Source organism: Capricornis sumatraensis, chromosome 8 (genome assembly GCF_032405125.1).
Source record: "Capricornis sumatraensis isolate serow.1 chromosome 8, serow.2, whole genome shotgun sequence".
NCBI lineage: Eukaryota > Metazoa > Chordata > Mammalia > Artiodactyla > Bovidae > Capricornis > Capricornis sumatraensis.
The window spans coordinates 55,413,084-55,435,359 of NC_091076.1; the positions used below are offsets into that span (position 1 = coordinate 55,413,084).

Below are 22,276 nucleotides of genomic sequence, written 5' to 3' on the forward strand. Positions count from 1 at the left end.
ATTTCTTTTCTAGTATTCTTTCTGTTCTCTTTGTTTGGAACATTGTTTAGATGATGAGACTTTCAGTTATATTTTTCTTATCCCATCTCTTTTATACATTTTGATTCTTCCTTCTCTTGTGCTGTAGTTCTAGCAAAGCTTCTCCAGTTCACGTATTATTTCTTTTAAACTTAAATATTGGTTTGTCTGTTCAGCCCTGCTAATGAAAGTTTTATTTCAACAGTTTTTTAAATTTTAATTTTTTAGCACCAAAAACATTTTGTATTGGGGTATAGCCAATTAACAATGTCATGATAATTTCAGGTGAACAGTGAAGGGACTCAGCCATACATATGTATGTATTCATTCTCCCTCAAATGCCCCTCCATCCAGCCTGGCACATAACATTGAGCAGAGTTCCCCGTGTTATACAGTAGGTCTTTTTCGGTTATCCATTTTAAATATAGCAGTGTGTACATGACCTTCCCAAAGCACTTATCTAAGCCTTCCCCCTGGTCACCATGGGTTCATTTTCTATGTTTGTGAGTCTTTTCTGTTTTGTAAGTCAACCATGAGTTTGTTTTCTATGTTTGTGTCTTTCTGTTTTGTAAGTAAGTTCATTTGTATCATTTCTTTTTTGATTCCACATATAACGGATGTTATATGATATTTCTCCTTCTCTGTCTGACTGACTTCAATCAGTATAACATTCTCTAGGTCCATCCACGTTGCTGTGAATGGCCATATTTCATTCTTTTTAATGGCTGTTCATATTCCTTTGTGTACACCACATCTTCTTTACCCATTTGTCTCTCAGTGGACATGTAGGTCGTTTGCATGTCTTGGCTATTGTAAACAGTGCTGCAGTGAACATGGGTGCATGTCTCTTTGGGGGCCATGTTTTTCTCTGGGTATATGCCCAGGAGTGGGATTGCAGGGTCATACAGGTTCCTATTTTTAGGAACCTCCATACTGTTCTCCAGAGTGGCTGTGTTGTTGTCGCTGTTCAGCCTCAGTCGTGTCCAACTCTTCATGGCCCCATGAACTACAGCACGCCAGGCTTCCCTGCCCTTCACCATCTCCCAGAGCTTGCTCAAACTCAAGTCCATCGAGTCTGTGATACCATCCAGCCATCTCATCCTCTGTCATCCCCTTCTCCTCCTGCCCCCAATCCCTCCCAGCATCAGGGTCTTTTCCAGTGAGTCAACTCTTCGCATCAGATGGCCAAAGTATTGGAGTTTCAGCTTTAGCATCAGTCCTTCCAATGAACACAGAGGACTGATCTCCTTTAGGATGAACTGGTTGGATCTTCTTGCAGTCCAAGGGACTCTCAAGAGTTTTCTCCAACACCACAGTTCAAAAGCATCAATTCTTCGGCACTCAGCTTTCTTTATAGTCCAACTCTCACATCCATACATGACTATGGGAAAAACTATAGCTTTGACTATACAGACCTTTGTCGGCAAAGTAATGTCTCTGCCTTTTAGTATGCTGTCTAGGTTGGTCATAGATTTTTTTCTGGTGCAGGAGGGTTCCATTTCTCTCCACACCCTCTCCAGCATTTGTTGTTTGTTGATTTTTTGATGATAGCCATTCTGTTGGTGTGAGGTGATATCTCACTGTAGGTTTGATTTGCATTTCTCTAATAACTAGCGATGTTGAATATCTTTTCATATGTCTATTGGCCATCTGTACGTACTCTTTAGAGAAACGTCTATTCAGATCTTCTGCCCGTTTTTTTGAGTGGGTTGTTTGTTTTGATGCTATAAGTGTCAAAAGCTGTTTGTAAATTTTGGAGACTAATCCCTTATCAGTCACATCGTTTGCAAATACTTTCTTCCAATCTGTAGGTTGTCTTTTTGTTTTGTTTATTGTTTCTTTTGCCATGCAAAAATTTTGAGCATAAATAGGTCCCATTTGTTTATTTTTACCTTTATTCCATTATTCTAGGAGATGGATTTAAAAAGATGTTGCTGTGATATATGTCAGGGAGTATTCAGCCTGTTTTCCACTAAGAGGTGTAAAGTGATCAGTCCAACATTTAGGTGTTTAATTCATTTTGAGCTTGTTTTTGTATATGGAGTTAAGGAATGATCTAATTTCATTTTTGACATATGGCTGTCCAGTTTTCCCAGCACCATTTGTTATTTCAACAATTTTTTACTTTAAGAATTTATTTCACTATAGTAGCTCTTTCATGGATGAGCTTTCCCCTCTTATCTTTGAGGATAATTATTTGTAAAGATGCTTTTCCATTTGCTCTGTGGATTCTCTTTCCTTGGGTGCAAGTTCTCTTTTTCATCTCACCTCTTTCATTTTATTCCTCAAATATCTGGACAGATTAGTGACAGTCAGCTCATTTTTTAAGAGGAATTAATTCATTTTTGGCTGTACCGGATCCTCACTGCCACACACGGGCTTCTCACTGCAGTGGCTTCTCTTGATGTGGCGCACGGGTTCTAGGTGTGTGTGCTCAGTGGTTGTGGCACGTGGGCCTAGTCGCCCCGCAGCATGTGGGGTCTTCCAGGACCAGTGATCAGGCCTATGTCTCCTGCACTGGCAGGCAGGTCCTTAACCACTGGACTGCCCGGGAAGTCAGTTCAGCTCATTTTATGTGTGAGGCCTCTGACAGCTGGTCTGCATTCTCTGTGACCCAGCTTGCTCATGCTCAGGGGAAGACACCATTGCTGTATCTTGTGCTTGGTACTGTTTCTGCATATTTCTGTGTTTGCTGCAGTTTTCAGACTATGTAGCATCGACATGGTGCTTCCCTGGTGGCTCAGTGGTAAAGAATATGCCTGCCAGTGTTGGAGACTTGGGTTTGATCCCTGGGTGAGGAAGATCCCCTGGAGAAGGAAATGGCAGCTCACTCCAGTATTTTTGGCTGGGAAATCACATAAACTGAGGGTTCTTGTGGGCTACAGTCTGTGAGATCACAAAGAGTCGGACATGACTTAATGACTAAACAACAATAACAGCATCATTAGCATGGAGTGATTCTGGGAGGGATGTATTGGTAGGTAGTTTTCTGAGTTATATGTTGTTCAGTCACCCAGTTGTGTCTTTGCGATCCCATGGACTGCAGCACATAAGGCCTCTTTGTCCCTCACCATCTCCTGAAGTTTGCCCATGTTCATGTCCATTGCCTTGGTGATGCCATCTAGCCATTTCATCCTCTGATGCCCTCTTCTCCTTCTGCTCTCAATCTTTCCCAGCATCAGGCACTTTGCTAGTGAGTCAGCTGTTGGCATCAGATGACCAAAATACTGGACTTTCAACTTTAGCATCAATCCTTCCAACGAGTATTGAAGGTTGATTTCCCTTAAGATTGGCTAGTTTGATCTCCTTGCTGCTCAATATATACTTCCTATTTTTTCTGCACGCTACCAGCAACCGCAAACAGTGTTGGTTGTCTCTGTCCCAAGCATTGCTTCCACTTGGACACAGATAGTCCTGCTTCTCTGTCTGGTCTCCTGTGGGGGGAGAGGCGTGGGTAGGGGTCGTCGTGCCTTAGTTGTTAGTTAGCTGCACCTAATTCCATCTTCCTGTGGCTTCCCCGGTCTGTAGTCACAGAGCATCTTTCATTTCCTTCTTTGTTCTGTGGTGTACTCATTGTGGGCAGTCTCGAGTGTCCTGGATTGTTTATTCTAATCCAGGGGTCACCATGCTGTGGCCAGTGGGTAAAGAAAAAAGAACAGTTCATTTCTCAAGCTATATCTATGCAAGCCTACCTGCCAAGAGCACAGGAGAGTCAGATAGACCCCTCAAGAAGCCCCTGCCACCCACACCCACCATCAATGGGTTTGAGTTTGTGGTATCCCTCTGATGCATAGAGGGTTTAAAACCACAGCTTGGGAGCATCTTCTTTATCCATTCATCTGCTGATGGACACTTATGTTGCATCCATATCTTGGGTGTTGTAAATAGTGCTGCTGTGAATATTGTGTCTGCATTTCTTTTTGAATTAGAGGTCTCACCGTTTCTTTATATGCCCAGGAGAGGGATTGCTGGGTCATATGGTTACTCTCGTTTCTTAAGGAACCTCCATACTGTTTTCCGTGGTGGCTATGCCAGTTTACATTCCCATCAAATTTACATTCCCTTCACACCCTCTTCAGCATTTATTATTTGTAGACTTCTGGTGATGGCCGTTCTGACCAGTGTGAGATGAGACCTCATTGCCATTTTGCTTTGCGTTTCTCTAATAACTAGTGATGTTGAACACGTTTTTGTGTGCCTCTTGGCCAGATGTGTGTCTTTTGATTGAGATGTTCATTTGTTGTCATTGTTGTTATTGAGTTTTATGAACACAGTATATTATTATATGTTTTTGAAATTAATCCCTTGTGGATCACATCATTTGCAAATATTTTCTCCCAGTCTGTAGGTTTTCTTTTGGTGTTGTTTGTGGTAGGGGACGACAGAGGATGAGATGGTTGGATGGCATTACCTACTCGATGAACATAAGTTTGTGCAGGCTTTGGGAGTTGGTGATGGACAGGGAGGCCTGGCGTGCTGCAGCCCACGGGGTCACAAAGAGTCAGACACAACTGAGCGACTGAACTGTGATTTCCTTGTCTGCTCAAAAGCTAGTAAGTTTGATTAGATGCCGTTTGTTTATTTTTGCTTTTATTTCTATTGCCTTGGGAGACTGACCTAAGAATACACTGCTACAGTTTACACCAGAGAACGTTTTGCTTATGTTCTCTTCTAGGAGTTTTGTGGTGTCATATCTTATGTTTAAGTTTCTAAGACATTTTGAGCTTATTTTTGTCTATGGTATGAGGGTGCGTTCTAACTTCATTGGTTTACATGTGGCCGTCCAGCTTTTCCAGCACCACTGGCCGAAGAGACTGTCTATTCTTACCGCCTTTGTCAAAGAACCCGACCTTAGGTGTAGTGTGACCTACATAGCTGTAGGTGTGACCGTGGTTGATTGCTGGACTCTATTCTGTTCCATCGATCTAGAAGTCTGTTTTTTGTGCCAGTGCCACACTGGTTTGGTTAGGAGCTCTGCAGTATTGTTTGAAGTCTGCCCAGGGTATGCCTCCAGCTTTGTTCTTTTTCCTCAGGATTGCTTTGGCAATTCTGTGTCTTTTGTGGTTCCATATAAATTTTAGGATTATTCTAATTTTGTAAAATGTCATGGGTGATTTGATAGGGATAGTTTTAAATCTGTGGATTGCATTGAGAATCATGGCCATTTTAACTGTAATAGTTCTTCTAATCCAAGAGCATCGGATATGTTTCTGTTTCCTTGAATGATCTTCAGTTTTATCTTCAGTTTTATGATGTTTGCTAGGCTTATTCCTAGTATTTTTTTTTTAATGAGACTTTAAATTTTTTTTATTGTTGTTTTTTACTTTCTGATATTTCATTGGTTAGTATAAAGAAATGCAACACATTTCCATGTATTAATAATGTATCCTGCTTACCTTGCTCAGAGAAGGCACTGGTGACCCACTCCAGTACTCTTGCCTGGAAAATCCCATGGATGGAGGAGCCTGGTAGGCTGCAGTCCATGGGGTCGCTGAGTCGGAAACAACTGAGCAACTTCACTTTCACTAATTACTTTCATGCACTGGAGAAGGAAATGGCAACGCACTCCAGTGTTCTTGCCTGGAGAATCCCAGGGATGGCGGAGCCTGGTGGGCTGCCATCTGTGGGGTCACACAGAGTCAGACATGACTGAAGCAACTTAGCAGCAGCAGCAGCTCACCTTGCTAAATTTATTCACCAGTTTTAATAGTTTATCTCTTGAGTCTTCAGGGTTTTCTATATGGAGTATCATGTCATCTGCAAATATACTGGCAGTTTTACCTCTTCCCTTCCAATTTGGACACATTTTATTTCTTTTTTGTGTGTGTCTAATTGCTTTGACTCTGACTTCCAATATTGTGTTGAAGCAGTGGTGTGAGTGAGCATCCTGTCTTGTTCCAGGATTTATTGGGAAGGCTTCCCACTTTTCACCATTTAGTATCATGTTGGCTATGGATTTGTCATAAATGGCTTTTGTAATGCTTCTCTACACACTTTGGTAAGAGTTTGTATCATGAATGGATGTTGAATTTTATCAAATGCTTTTTCTGCATCTACTGAGCCAATCATGTGGTTTTTGTCTTATCTCATGTTGATGTGATGTATCACATTGATTTTGCATTTGTTGAACCATGCTTGTGATGCTGGGGTGAATCTGACTTGATCATGGTGTATGATTCTTTTTGTGTTGCTAGATTTGGCTAATGTTTTGTTGAGTGGTTTTGAATTAATTACCATGTTTGTTTATTTGGCCAGGCCAGGTCTTAGTTGTGGCCTGCAGGATCTTCACTGCAGTATGAGGACTCCACAGTTGTGGCCCATGGGCTCTGGAGCGCCAGCTCCGTGCTGGCGTCACACGGGCTCTGGTCGTGCTGCCCTGGCTCGGGGCAGGCGGGCTTCAGTCATTGTGGCGCATAGCTGAGTTGCTTTGCGAAATGTGGGATTTTAGTTCTACCACTTGGGGTTGAACCCAAGTCACCTGGATGGCAAGGTGGATTCTTAACCACTGGACTACCAGGGTGAATACCCTGTTGAGTATTTTTTTTTTTCATCTGTTCAAAGAGTCTTTGTTTAACCTGAGATTTACAGACTTGTTGACCAAAGACTATCCGTTTACCAAGTATCTCAATATCCTGTAGAACAACAGAGTATAATATACATTGAAAAACAACCAGTATTTTGGATCAGTGGCTTTAAGTGTATTATTTTTAAGATATTTTACTTAATAATATTACATCATTTTGGTAATGATTTTGGGGGTTCTTAGTCATGGGCAAGTCATTTATCATTGGACTTAGTTTCTGTCTATGTAAATCCTATGTATAAGGAGATTCATGATGAACCAGGGATCAAATTGCCAACATTTGTTGGATCATTGAAAAAGCAAGAGAGTTTGAGAAAAACATCTACTTCTGCTTTCTTGACTATGCCAAAGCCTTTGACTGTGTGGATCACAATAAACTGTGGAAAATTCTGAAAGAGATGGGAATACCAGACCACCTGACCTACCTCCTGAGAAATCTGTATGCAGGTCAAGAAGCAACAGTTAGAACTGGACATGGAACAACAGACTAGTTCCAAATTGGGGAAGTAGTACATCAAGGCTGTATATTGTCACCCTGCTTATTTAACTTATGTGCAAAATATATCATGCAAAATGCCAGGCTGGATGAAGCACAAGCTGGAATCAAGGTTGCCAGGAGAAATATCAATAACCTCAGATATGCAGATGATACCACCCTTATGGCAGAAAGCAAAGAACTAAAGAGCCCCTTGTTGAAAGTGAAAGAGAAGAGTGAAAAAGTTGGCTTAAAACTCAGCATTCAGAAAACTAAGATCATGGCATCTGGTCCCATCACTTCATGGCAAATAGATGGAGAAACAATGGAAACAGTGTCAGACTTTATTTTCTTGGGCTCCAAAATCACTGCAGATGTGACTGCAGCCCTGAAATTAAAAGACGCTTACTCCTTAGAAGAATAGCTATGACCAACCTAGACAGCATATTAAAGAGCAGAGACATTACTTTGCCGACAAAGGTCCGGCTGGTCAAAGCTATGGTTTTTCCAGTAGTCATGTATGGATGTGAGAGCTGGACTATAAAGAAAGCTGAGTGCCAGAGAATTGATGCTTTTGAACTGTGTTGTTGGAGAAGACTCTTGAAAGTCCCTTGGGCTGCAGGGAGATCCAACCAGTCCATCCTAAAGGAAGTCAGTCCTGAATATTCATTGAAAGGACTGATGCTGAAGCTGAAGTTCCAATACTCTGGTCACCTGATGTGAAGAACTGACTCATTAGAAAAGACCCAGATGCTGGGAAAGATTGAAGGCGGGTGGAGAACGGGATGACAGAGGATGAGATGGCTGGATGGCATCACCTACTCGATGGATATGAATTTGAGTGAGCTCCAGGAGTTGGTGATAGACAGGGAGGCCTGGCGTGCTGCAGTCCATGGGGTCTCAAAGAGTCAGACACGACTGAGCAACTAAACTGATATGATGAGTAGATTAAAAATAAAATTAATCATTAGAGTTCCTATATAGTAATCCATTTTTTAAAATCCACAATTGAGGATGTTTATGGATAGAAATTTTGTGACTCATGGTATTGAGCATGTTAAACTAAATTTTATAAAATTTGGTATCAAAGTAGAAGGGTATGTAGCAGATAATATTTTTTAAGAAGGGACACAGCAATATTCCTAGTCACATACAGTCTCCCCAGCGGTTCAGAGCCCTCAAATGTAGTGATAGGGTTTTTCTGTCATGCTTTCGTCCATCTGTGGCTAACAGGCCTTTCATAAGATGTCAGCTGAAATACCCCATTCAAATGTGTGAATCCAGTTTTATTTGCTGCTGTCCTAGAGTGTACTAAATGCCTTTTTGTGTCCAAGTCTTTGGGTCCAGATGTTTGGTTGAATTTTGCTAGGATAATGCCAATTTGTTGGTTGCTGTTTTGATGCCAGAGCTTAGGGCTGTGTGTTGCCTTGAATTGTAAAGAGACTGGGCTGTAAACCAGCTTAGAACACACTCATGGCCAATTCAAATTGAATGATTCTGGCCCTTGGTCAATTTGTTTATGGAACCTATTGAATGTGCAACTTTATTTGTCTCTCTTATGCTTTTTGATAGTAGCACATAGAGATCTGGTGTGGGGAGTGCTGTTCTTAAATTCTTTAGACAAGTATTTGAACTTTTTCTAGTAATCTAAATAACATCATAAAAGGAAATTGGACAAGTATTTGAACTTTTTCTAGTAATCTAAATAACATCATAAAAGGAAATTATTTCTCTACTTACAACACTTTGGATACTAGGTCTGAATTTTTTTCCCTCACATAAAGTAATTCTGGCACTAGCTACCCAGAAGCAGCACAGACTCCATAGGTGAAGAGCTTAGTCCCGCAAAGCTGTCCCCACTTCAGATGCCGATCACAAGTTGTGGGTCCTCACGTTACTCACTCTTCTGCCCTGTTTTGGCTACAAATCAAATTGGGGGCCCCTGCGATCCCCTCCTCAGGTTTAGTAATTTGCTAGAATGTTCACAGCATCCAGGGAGACACTTTACTTACTATTATTGGTTCATTACAGAGTATACAGGCAAACAGCCAGATGATGTCAACTGAAAAATGTTCAACCTAAAAGTTTAGAATTGTGTTTTATTCGATGGACAAAACTGAGGGCCTAGGCCCAAGACACAGCTTGTCACATGCTCTAAGGTACTACTCTGAAGAAGCCGGGAGGAGACATATGTGAGAGTTTTTGTAACAAAGACCAGGTAGCCAGAACATCAAAGTGTGTTAATCGCTCAGTCGTGCCCAACTCTTTGTGACCCCATGAACTCCAGCCCACCAGGCTCCTCTGTCCGTGAGATTTTCCAGGCAAGGATACTGGGTGGGTTGCCATTTCCTTCTCCAAGAACATCAAAAGTACTGTTAGTTAAAGAAGACCAAGGCTTCCCTGGTGGTCCAGGGGTTAAGAATTCACCGGCCAATGCAGGGGACACGGGTTCTGTCCTGGTCCGGAAAGAGTCCACGTGCTGCAGAGCAGCTAAACCTGTGCTCCACGGCTGCTGAGCCCGCATGGAGCCCGCGAGCTGCAGCTGCTGGCTGAGCCTGCATGATAGAGCCGTGCTCCTCAGTAAGAGACACACTGCGGCAAAAAGCCTGCACACAACAGCTAGAGAAAGGCCACGTGCAGAGCGAAGACCCAGCATAGCCATCAGTAAAGTAACTGATTAGCTAAAAGAGAAAACCAAGTTTCTCAGGCTAAGAAAGGTAGTGCTTTTCTGTGTATGGGAGGGTGTAGGAGTCTGGCTCTCTGAAGTCATTCCTGGTTATCTGGGGCCTGCGTGCCCTGCCCTGGGGTGGGGGGTGGCTCCAGAGGCCCACTGCTGGATGGCAGGCATCCTGCTCACCGTCAGGGAGGCTGTAACGTGATGGCTCACTGGCTCTGTGAGAGGGACTGTTTCCTGCCATGTCAATGAACAAGGAGGTCACAGCTGTCTGCGCTGCTGGCCCACCAGATGTGAATTTCTGAGCCCCGGAAGAACACTGCCTGCCGCCCAACAGCCCTGCTGATGCCAACTGCCCTTGCTCCCTGTGGTGAGCAAGGAATTAAGGATGTGAATAATAAAATCACAGTATGCTGGCCCCAGATAGTGAGCTGCAAATGAAAGGAACCATTTCAGTAAGCCCAGACTCTTGCTTCTTCCCATTTATAGAAAAGTGCTAAATTCCTTAACTTGAGATACCTGGTTTCCCTTAGTTCATAGTAATCTTTTGATGTTGAGACTGTCTGCTCCTGCTGCAAGCTTCTGTATAACCTGACTCCTCCCCCACCCTCACCCCGCCTCCTGGAACAGTTCCCTGCTACACTGGAGATGCTGTCTCCCAGACTAGAAGTCCCCAAAATTCCCACCAGAGGAAACATAACTCTCAGCTTCCAGGTTGTGACCACTTTCTAAGTCAACAGCTGCAGCACCCTTTGTTTACGGTGGGGCAGGCAGCATTTTTCTCGTTGACCAAGAATACATGCAGGGAAGGGTCTGGAAGGTCCTGGACAGAGGGGCTCTATCCCTGCAGAGTTGGGGTTCATTCTTCTCCAAGCACCTGGACACATTCACCACCCAGAGGCTCTCTGAACCCAGTTGTTGAGGGTTTTATAGAGATTCCATTACAGAGGCGAGATTTATTTAGTCACAGACCACTGGTGATTAAGGCAGCCCTCATCCCCTCCTGTCCTGGAGGTTGTGGGGTTGCTTTGCAAGTTTCAGCTCTCTGATCCCAGGTCGGTTTCTCAGGCAGCCGCCCCTGTCTGCCAAGAATCACCTCGTTAGCATAAACTACTGCTTGGTTGAAAGTGAGTTACTAAGTATAACAAAGGCTGTTTCTCTCATACTTAATACTCAGGAAATCCCAAGGGTTTTAGAAGCTCTGTGTTAGGAACTGGGGATGGAGACCAAGTATATATTTCTTATTTCGTAATATCCTACCTCACTATGGTTGATCTAAAATAATATGATGCAATTTATGGAAATAGAGGAAAGGAACCTGTCTTGGTTCAGGAATCTAAAAATGAAACTGGCAAAGATAAACTGGAGAAACAAAATAATTTTTTTAATTTGTACTTTTTCAGAGGTTTTCTCACAACTGTGTAAACGGTACAGATTAGTGAAGCAGGGACCCCAGACATCACTGGCTCCCTGCCTGGCTTCCCCTGTTAAGCCCCTGGGAGGCTTCCGCAGGAGCCTGCGGGAGGGGGCTCCTCAGAGTTGGGGTGCGGGCTGGATGAGAGGCATCAAGGGCCCTAGAGCAACGCAGGGCATACAGAGTACATCTGTCCAGGAGTATTATAGGGTCTGAAGTCCACTGTGAGAGTTGGGAAATAGACACTATTTTTTTCTTCCTCCCGGACTAGCTAATCAATCTTTTTTTTTTTTTCCTTTAGCTCGTCAAAATAATTCATCTCTTTCCCAAATCTCTTTGAAACAACAGACAAAATATTGTCAGCTACAAATTGGCACTTGCAGCAGGCACCTGCCATGCACCTCTGCAAGGACTAGCTCACGCGCTGCTATAGCTGCTGACCTTCAATACCCGCCGAAGGAGCTCAGGGCAGAAGCAAGAAATGAGGCACCCTGTGCCCCGGGAAGCCGGCAGGACGGCTCTTTAGATAGTCAGGTATTCTCAGGAGCTAATTTTATGAGCCCAGTTCTTCTATCGGCTCATATCTAGAAAAGCAGTAAAGTCCTTCATGGTGACTGACTCTTTCTCATGACTCACAGAAGCTTCACGAGACCAGCAGAAACCTTACAAAAAATATGTGCTTCATTGCATGTCTGTCCTTCCCCTTTACCAGCTGCGTCTGCCTGTGATGCAGGATACCAGGGTTCAGTCGCTGAGTCGGGAAGATCCCCTGAGAAGGGACTGGCACCCCACTCCAGTATTCTTGCCGGGAGAATCCCATGGACAGAGGAGCCTGGTGGGGTACAGTGTATGGAGTCACAGAGAGTCAGACATGACCGAGCGACTCACACTTTCTTTTCACTTGCCCCTTTACCAAAATCACATACATACTGTCCTTACCCTGCGTCTCTGAAACAGTTTCTCAGAGCTGTCCGAGGTGCTGTTGCTCATTGCCGCAGCTAAAACTTCACTCACAACTCTCACACTGTGCTTTTTTTTTTAAAGTCAACAGTCTGAAAATTAAATTCCAAGGATTACAGGAGAACCTGGACAGATCACCAGAGAACCAGAAGAGGGAGAACCGTCGCAGCCCAATGCTGAAGGTGGGGTCAGCCGCCTGAGGTTCACACCACCCCAGGAGGAAGACACCCTTCCAGTGGGACTTTCCTCAGAAGAGCTCTGCAGTAACCAGCACCTCCCTCCACGAGTGGAGAACTTCCAGTGTCACTAATTAGGCCGGAGCAAAAGGACCTCAAGTGACTCATGGATTCTGAGAGAGCCTGAGAGATGATAATGCAGCCAGGCTGCTAGAATTCGCCCTCCAAAGCCAAGGCGTCTCCTTCTCTTTGCCATGTTCCTGCCAAGAGAAGCTTTTTCTCTGTAGCTGCTTATTCTAACTTTTTAACTTAACACTTCTGACAGCAAATGTGTGGGGTTTTTTCGGCCCACACTGACCGATTCCCCAGTGCCAGCTGGGTGTCCTAAAATCAGGGTCAGTTGTTGGGACTTTTCTGGTGGTCCATTGGCTAAGACTTTGTGCTCACAATGCAAGGGACTCAGTCCCTGTTTGGGGGACTTGATCCCCCATGCTACAGCTCAGAGTGTGCATGCTGTAACAGAAAAAAAAGATTCCACATGCCACAGTGCAGCTAAGGCCCAGAGCAGCCAAATAAATAAAAATAAATATTTAAAAAAAAAAACTAAATTCAGTTCTGACACTAGTACCCAGCATGCATGCTAAGTTGCTTTAGTCGTGTCCTACTCTTTGGGAGCCTATGGACTGTAGCCTGCCAGGCTCCTCCGTCCATGGGGATTCTCCAGACAGGGATACGGGAGTGCTTGCCATTTTCTTCTCCAGGGGATCTTCCTGACCCAGGGATTGAATCCACACCTCTTACCTCTCCTGCACTGGCAGGTGGGTTCTTTACCAGTAGCGCCACCTGGGATCCCCTAAGTACCCAGAGTTGGCATCAGATCCCACAGGTTAAGGGCTTGGTCCCACAAGACCATCACACTTCAGATGCCCTTTGCAAGTCTGAGTCTCCTGTACTTCTGACCATCAGGCTATAAACCGGGGGTTCCCACAGGACTCTCCTCAGGTTAGATAATTTGTGTGAATAGCTCACAGAACTTTAGGAAACACGTACATATATTTACTGGTTTATTATAACAGATATTACAAATGATGCAGGTGGAAAATCAGGTTCAGAGATATAAAGAGTGACGTCTAGGGCATTTCTAAACATGAAGCTTGTATCCCTGCATAGTTGGAGTGCACCCCCATCCCAGCACATGGGTATGTTCACCAGCCTGGAAGCCCTCTGAATCCTGAAGTTGATGGGTTTTTATAGAGGTTTCATTAAGTAGGCATGATCTCCATCTCATCTCCAGTGCCCCTTCCATACCCTGAGGATAGAGGTTAGGGCTGAAAGTTCCAACCTTCTAATCATGTTTGGTCTTTCTGGTGACCAGCCACCATCCAGAAGCCCATCAAGAGTTTGCTTGTCAGAACAAAAGTTGCTCCTGTCACCTGGGAAGTTCCAAGGGATTAAGGAGTTCTTTCAGGAATGATGTAGGGGAGGAGGGCAGCCCAGATCTATCTATCTATATATATATACTTATTTATTTCATGCATAGGTTGTAGCCATTCAGATGTTCCAGCTGCATGTGGGGGTCTTTGATCCATCTCAGCACCTTGTTCAGGCCCCAGGCTTGGTCTCCTGCCTCTTGAGGTGATTAGAGACATGCCTTTCAGACCCTTGTGCCTTTATTGCCTCCATATCTTTGAATCCTATTTGGATTTAACCTTTGAGGACTTCTCATGCTTTCTTCAAAGTTTAGGCATGTACATTAAAATATTTTTATATTGTGTCCAATATTTTTAGGTATTTTGTTGTCAGGGATATTTTCAGGACAGAGTACAGTGCTGTGCAGGAAACCAAGAACTGTATAGACTTTTTTTTTCTTTAAATTGAAGTAAAATTTACGTAACATAAAATTAATCATTTTAAAGATTGCAATTTAAATATGTGATTTAGGGAATTCCCTGGAGATCCAGTGAGTAGGACTCCATGCTTTCACTGCTGAAGGCTCAGATTTGATTCCTGTCAGGGAACTAAGATCCTATAAGCCATGTGGCATAGCCAAAAAATAAAAAAATGTCCAGTTTAGTGGCATTCACATTCACAATCATTTCCTCTTGTTTATTATCTTTAACTTTTTATTTTGTACTGGAGTATGGCTTAAAGCTTGACATTCAGAAAACGAAGATCATAGCATCTGGTCCCATCACTTCCTGGGAAATAGATGGGGAAACAGTGGAAACGGTGTCAGACTTTATTTTTCTGGGCTCCAAAATCACTGCAGATGGTGATTGCAGCCATGAAATTAAAATATGCTTACTCCTTGGAAGAAAAGTTATGACCAACCTAGATAGCATATTCAAAAGCAGAGACATTACTTTGCCAACAAAGGTCCATCTAGTCAAGGCTATGGTTTTTTCCTGTGGTCATGTATGGATGTGAGAGTTGGACTGTGAAGAAAGCTGAGCGCCGAAGAATTGATGCTTTTGAACTGTGGTGTTGGAGAAGACTCTTGAGAGTCCCTTGGACTGCAAGGAGATCCAACCAGTCCATTCTGAAGGAGATCAGCCCTGGGATTTCTTTGGAAGGAATGATGCTAAAGCTCAAACACCAGTACTTTGGCCACCTGATGCAAAGAGTTGACTCATTGGAGAAGACTCTGATGCTGGGAGGGATTGAGGGCAGGAGTAGAAGGGGACGACAGAGGATGAGATGGCTGGATGGCATCACCGACTCGATGGACGTGAGTCTGAGTGAACTCTGGGAGTTGGTGATGGAGAGGGAGGCCTGGCGTGCTGCGACTCATGGGGTTGCAAAGAATCAGACACGACTGAGCGACTAAACTGAACTGAACTGATGGCCAATTAATGTTGTAATAGCAAAGGTACTTAGGCATCCATACACATGCATCCATTCTCCCCCAGACTCCCCTCCCATCCAGGCTGCCACATGACATTAAGCAGAGTTCCCTGTGCTGATAGAGGAGGTCTTTGTTGGTTATCCATTTTAAATATAGGAGTATGTACCTGTCCCTCCCAAACTCCCTAACTATCCCTTCCCCCCAGTTTCCTCTATTTAGGTCCCAAACATTTCCACCATCCCGGAAGGAAACCCTCTACCCATTGCGTAGTTTCTCCCGATTCTTGTCTGTGCCCAGTCCCAGGCAGCCACTTCCCTGTTTTCTGTTCCTATGGACTTTTTGGAGTATTTCATATAAATGGAATTATAGAATATGATCCTTTAACTTGCTATAATGTTTTCAAGGTTCACCCATGTCGTAGGATCTTTTATAGCCCACATTCCATTGTATGTGTATACTTTGAATATATTTTATGTATTTCTTAGTTGATGGACAGTTGACTTGTTCTGTCTTTTGGCTATTGTGACTAGTGCTGCTGCAGACATCCATGTGTAAGCCTTTGTTTCAATACCTGTGCCCTTTTGAGTATATAGCTAGGAGTAGCATGACTGGGTCATATGGAAACTCTTTGTTTAACTTTGTGAGGAACTGGTAAACTGTTTTCCCCAGTGGCTGCGCCATTGAACATTCCCACCAGCAATGCAGAGGGTTGCAGTTTCTCCACTTTTGGCCAACACTTGTATTCAGTTTTTTTTAGCCACTTTAGATGTGAAGTGGTATCTTCTACTTTTGATTTGCATTTCCCTAATGACTGATGGTACCAAACATTTCTATGTAACTTTTTAGAAGGTAAACCAGATCATGTTGCTGGAAACCCTCCATTGGCTTCCCTTTACACTGGGAATAAAGCCCAGCCTTCTTCCTGTGGCCATAAAACCTTTCCCCATCTCCTCCTGCCTTTCCTTCCATAGCACAGGTGCCCTCCTCGGTCTGGCCATCCTCCTGTTCCCGGACATGCAGAGTTCGTTCTTGCTGGGGAGCTGTTTCACCCTTGACTCTCATGCTTCCTGTGTCTTCTAACGGCCAGCTGTTTCTCATCCTTCTAATTTAGCACATTACCTCGTCGGGGGGGCTTCCCTGGCCCCCAGTGTAAAGTCAGCCACTTCCCAGGGGTGCCCGCGTGTCATCCCTCCAGCCTGCTGATTTTTCCTGCACATTTGTGCAGCCGCCTTTGCCTGCTGGAGGGGATGCTCCACAGGCTCGCCTTGTTTACTACTCAGGTTCTGCTCCCAAGCAGTGCTGAACCATGCAATCACTCAGCAAAGATATCTTTAATACATCCATGGTTTCCCCTCAATTTTATGTGGTTTAAAATTAAAATTTTTAATCCTTGGTTTGAGTTAGAGATTTTACTTCCATTTATCTTTTTCAGTTCTATAGCTGGCTGGCTGAAAGACTTTTTTTAACAATTTATACCTTATCCACTGATTACAAACACCTCTTTATCACATTCTATATTTCAGAGCAAGGATGTCTTTCCAGAGGCTATTCTCTTGATTTGATCTCTTTGTCTAACCCTGTGTTGCTGCCATAATATTTAAATTGCTCTGTTTTTGTGCTTTCTAGGGTTTATCGGTCAAACAGATGGCATGCTCCATTTGGGTAATTTAAAAAGAATTAAATTAAGGTACTGTTTATTTAGCTAGATACCGCAGGGTTCAGAGAAACCACAGGAGCTAGCTTGTTACCCTGGGCTGTCAGCTGCTGTCTCTAGGCGTAAATAGGCAAGAGGGAACTTTTTCCAGAACCAGTGGGAAGAGTCGCACTGGCAGGCAGCCGTGAGGGCAGTGGTGTCCGTGGCCAAAGGACCAGCGATGACAAGGAGCCTGGCCACACCCCCCTGCGCTCTCCTGTCTCCTCCCCAAGGGGCTCGTCCACTGAGCCAATCAGAAGCAAGATGGTAGGGGGGCTGGTGCCTTGGGGCACTCAGCAGAGCAGCGTGTGGATGGAAGGCAAAAAGGTGTGCAGCCCACAGGGAAAGTCTCCACTCACAAATGTCTTGGCTCTTATGCTTTACCAGCCATCACAGTCGTGTATGCAATCTGTTACCGTTAAAAAGCAGCCTCTACTTGGAATCATTTCCTGGTTTGTCTGTTGGCACGTAAATTCTCGCAGCTGTTCTATTTATTTGAAACGCGTTCCCTGCCTGTTTCCTTCTGTCTGAAATCCAATATACTTACTTGGAACCCCCTATCTGTTCTTCCAATCTATGTGGAAGAGTTAGATCTTGAAGACCTGCTAATTCTCAGAGCTCCTTTCTCTTTGTTAGAGTCTTAGGCAATAGAACTATTTTGGTGAAAGACATTTCCCAGCCACTCTGTTGCTGCAGGACTTCAAACTTCATAAGGGGCAGAGACTGGATTTCTTTTAGTTTGCCAAAATGGTGTGCTGAGATTCTGAGGGTGCATCCAGTCTAATGAGCGTTGTGATGAGTTAAAATATCTGTTCTGGTCACAGCAGTGAAACAACATTGCATGTTCTATTCTTGCATTAACTCTGAATCACCTTATTCTTACCTGTGAGTGGCTGAGCTCCCAGTTTGGTTTTTGCCTTGACCTGGTAGGACAGTGAAAGAAGAGAATGTTTTAGTCTTCTGTAGAATAAAGTGAGCCCAGATTTTAAAAGCACAACTAGAATAAGTCTTACTCTAACTTATTAGAGAAGTTTAAAATCATATGAATCTGAAATTTGGTCCTGTGAGAATAACTGGTAAAAAGTCATTTGCTCTAATGACTTACTGTCTTTCCCATTCAGAGACTTGTAAGGTGTTGAGAGTGGAAGGCCCGTTCAATACCTTCAGGACCATCTCCCTTTCCGTTACAGAGGCTGCATGTTTAGGAAGGTGATGATCTGTCCATAGCAGTGGCAGCAGCGACAGGGCTGGAGTACAGTCCTTGTCCTCCTGAGGCTTCATTCTATCCAGTGTAGCGCTCCCTTCTCACTGTGAACCTGGACTGACTTGCTGACCCAGGCGGCCAGCATCGTCTTGGGTTCTCTCGTTGTCTGGGTAGGAGGACCTGGAGAACGGAGATGTGTGATGGCAGGAGGGCTGGACATACTATTCCCAGAGAAGGCTTGCAAGCAAATGCCTTTCTTCCTGCTATTACTTTCTCAAAGGATATGTTCAGATATTTCACTTTTTTTTATGGAGTTGCCCTGTGTTGGTAGATGTGGGGCATTTGCGTTTGGAGTTGAAAAGTGTGACAGAATCTTCTTCGTAAACTCCCAAGTGCTGTGTGGAAGAGTGGGAGCCATCTGGATGTCAGAAGAGGCAGCTCTAGGTGAGCTCCTTTTTGTTTCACTCCCAAGACTTTTGAGATGATTGTTACATCCCCTTTGGCTTAGCAGCCTGCCTTTACTTTGATATGGCCCGAAGTGAGGCAGTCCCAGGGCCCCCGTGACGGGCACTTGTGCCAGCAGCTGTGCCTCTGTGTTTGGACTCCCTCCCCCTGGCTCCCCACATCCAGAGCTCTGGGAGAGCCTGCTGGGGGTGAGGCTTCTGACCCGTCTTTTTGGTTCATGGTGCTTGATCTGCACCGTTTCCAGGCGGCTTGACTATTTTCCGAGACAGACATCAGCTGCAAAGATCAGAGCGGGCCGGCTTTTGAAGAAGTTTTTCAGATTCTGCTTTGCAAACCTGCTGAGAAATGTGGTGTTCCTTTCATGTCTCCATTCCATCTGTCTCTTGAGAGGGCAAAGGGACAGTCTTCCCATGACGAGGGGCTATTGATGTTGGCTGCAAATTCATTTCAAATCAATTTCTACATTTTTGTCACAGGCATCTAACAGCCATTGTATTTCCTTGATCATGACATTGTTCTAGCAAGGCTGCCAGTGAGCAAGAAGACGAACTGTTCTGCATGCTAATGCAGAAAGAGGAAAAGTTCTCATTCCTCATGGCGTTGCAGCAAAAGCTGTTCTTAGTTTTTTCCTTTGTTTAATACCAGGTCCTGGGTAGTGGCACAGGTATTACAGGAACGTATTAGTTAGCTAGTTAAGCTCCTAGTGATACCTCCTTGGGTATTCATGATACATTCATTGACTGCCCTGTATTGCAGACAGAGTGGTGGTGTATTTTTTTTTAATTTTTAATTGTTTATTTATTGTTGGCTGAGCTGGGTCTTCGTTGCTTTGAAGCAGCTCAGCTGGCTGAGTTGGGTGTCTAGCTGCAGCGGTGGGGGGTGTTCCTCTTCCTGCCAGCGCACGCGCTTCTCATGGAGGTGCCTTCTCCTGCTGTGGGCCGCAGGCTCTGGGTGTGTGGGCTTCGGTAGTCGTGGCACATGGGCCTAGAGGCTCCGTGGCACGTGGGACCTTCGTGGACAAGGGATCGCACCCATGTCCCCTGTGTTGGCAGGCAGATTCTTATCCACTGTGCCACCAGGGAAGTCCCGCAGCGGGGTTTCAGCCACACCATTTTCTGTCCTTACAGCAACCCTGCATGATGGTTGTTATCCTTGCTTTATAGATGAAAAAGTAAACTGAGGCTAAATGTTAACCAGACCCCGCCCCGTATCAGGTATGTAGACGGGAGAGGCCTTAGGTCCGCCGAGTCTAATCTTTTTGTTTGCTCTTTCCCACGGGACCATGTGTGAGTCACGCTCAGCTGCCACCTGACTCTGTTCCACGAGGATATGGCCACAGCCGCGTGTTTACATATTGTCCGCGGTTGCTTGCACCAGGGCAGAGTTGGGTAGTTGCCACACAGACCATGTGGTCAACAAAGCAAGCACTATTTGGTATCTGAACCTTTAAAAAAAGTTCATCAACTGCTGCTGCCAGTTACCACATCACTGGGAATGTGACCAGTTTTTTTAGTTGTACAATATGAGTATGAAAACCCAGTCTGATATCTCTCTGTTTCACTTTTTTTTTTTCCCTTTCCCTTTTCTCCTGTCTTAACATTTTTGTTAAGATTCTGTGGAGATAGGATAGCCTTTACCTCTGAGTCTAAATGCTGGCTAGTAGTGGCTTGATTTCTTTAGAGATATCCTGTTGGAAATCTTGTGATAGACTGTTTGAGATGCCAAATGGTTTTGTAAAGTGCAAGCTTTTCAGCAGGTCTGTCTTTCAGGAGGGGAAAGATTGGATAATGTAATAAATAGTGCTACCATTCATCCAGCTCTGCTGCTTTCATTTTGAAAGGGGAATGTCCCTGTGTTTTTGCCTGATGCTGATGTACTGTTGGCCTTCTGTGGTGGCTCAGACAGCAATGTACTATTACGTGGACAAATTCTGGCCACGGTGGATTTTAAGGAATATTAGTATCAGTCTTATGCTCCTCAGGCTCATTGAGGGTTTGCCTAAGAGAAATTAAGTTGAAAGATGTGTGTGTGCTCAGTTACTCATTCCCATCTGACTCTTTGTGACCCCACGGCCTGTAGCCTACCAGACTCCTCTGTCCATGGGATTTTCCAGACAAGAATACTGAGTGGAGTGCCATTTCATTCTCCAGGGGATCTTCCCAACCCAGAGATCAAACCCGTGTCTCCTGCATCTCCTTTATTGACAGGCAGATTCTTTACCACTGAGCCACCTGGGAAGCCCCCAGTTTTAAGATAGCAGTTTTCAAATATCTGTGTACATGAGAAACACTGAGATGCTTATTAAAAAATGTGAATTCCCAAACTCTCAGTCTTGGCAGTTCTGAATCAGTAAGTCTGCTTGTAGGTGCTTCTGGTGCTTCTGAGAAAAAGCTGGTTTGGGGAGTGGAATCTTATATAATAGTGATTCCAGGCCATCTAAATAAAGATGGGATTGATGACTAGTTTTTTAATCCAGGTTCAGTTTACCTTAGAATGTAATGTTGTAACTGTAAACTTTACATCTTTAAGTAAAACATAGCAGGAGAATTACACACTGTAAATGCATTCTAACTACTTCTTTCTTCCATTACCACAAATAACAACAGCACTTTATGTTTTATGCTGTGCTTTACAGTTACAGAGTTCCTTGTTATACACATCTCATTTGATTTTTATGTCGCCCCTTGAGGTAGATGTGTGTGGCAAGTAGTGTATTTTTCACTTATCAAGTAAGTAAACTGAGATTTAGAAAGTAAGTGGTTATTTTTCCTGCCATAGCATCGTTAACAAGCCACAAACCTAGAATTCCTATACACCAGTTCTAATTTCTAGTCCAGTGTTACAGCACTGTATAATACGTTATTGTCTCTATGATCCCTATTTTGATTTTTAGAGGAAAACACTGTTCTGATGTCCTTCTGACAGAGAAAGGATGAGCTGTCCATAGTTAAATACGTTGGTAATCTCCCATAGGTGACTCATGTGGAAGTGGTCACAACAGTATGAAAGGGAAAGGGATAGGGCTAATCGCCCAGTCATATCCAGCTCCCTGCAACCTCATGGACTGTAGCTTCTCTTCCATGGGATCCTCCAGATAAGAATACTGGAGTGGGTAGCCATTCCCTTCTCCCGAGGATCTTCCTGACCCAGGGATTGAACCTGGGTCTCCTGGATTGCAGGCAGATTCTTTACTGTCTGAGCCACCAGGGAAGCCTTGGTTGCAGTCGTTCAGAAGGGCAAATGAGTTGGTTTTTAGCATGGAAGAAGAAATCTCTCTCCTTCTTTGACAGAAACTGTATAAGACGGGTCGGGAGATGCAGGAGAGGATCATGGACCTGCTTGTGGTGGTGGAGAATGAAGATGTCACTGCTGAGCTGATTCAAGTGAACGAGGACTTGAATAATGCCATCCTTGGGTGTGAGAGGTGAGCAGTGGGCACCCTCTCTGACCGTCCTCCAGGGCTCAGCATTCTCAGAGTGCCTGGCGGTGGGCGCTCAGAAAGATCAAGAACATGTTTGGACACAGGTACTTGCCTTCCAAGGCAGGGAATTCTGGTCCTCCTCTTCCAGGAGTGTGTGATACGGCTTGCAGGAATGAGCGTGACCTGGGCAGTGCGAGAGGCATTTGTGGGCAGTGCCACGCTGACCTGTGAACAGAGCCTGGATCTGAATCACCAGACGTCTGCACTGCACACATCATTGGCTCTCAGACAGGCCAATGGTACAAGCTGACCGTTGTCGTGAAAGTGAGGTTTGCCCTAAGTTTGAGG

The 22,276-nt window shown here is 44.4% G+C and overlaps 1 protein-coding gene across 3 annotated transcripts in view; it reads left to right on the forward strand.

Moving 5' to 3' along the window:
• The window catches only part of TOM1L1 (target of myb1 like 1 membrane trafficking protein), a 62,597-nt gene that overhangs the window by 19,421 nt on the left and 20,900 nt on the right, over nucleotides 1-22,276 (forward strand). For all 3 annotated transcript variants that reach the window (XR_011145164.1, XR_011145163.1, XM_068976804.1), the window contains exon 8: nucleotides 21,798-21,931. Coding sequence is in view for 1 of the 3 variants with exons in the window: in XM_068976804.1 (XP_068832905.1) it covers nucleotides 21,798-21,931 (134 nt within the window). In the remaining 2 variants the exon portion in view is untranslated. The remainder of the gene's footprint in view (nucleotides 1-21,797; nucleotides 21,932-22,276) is intronic.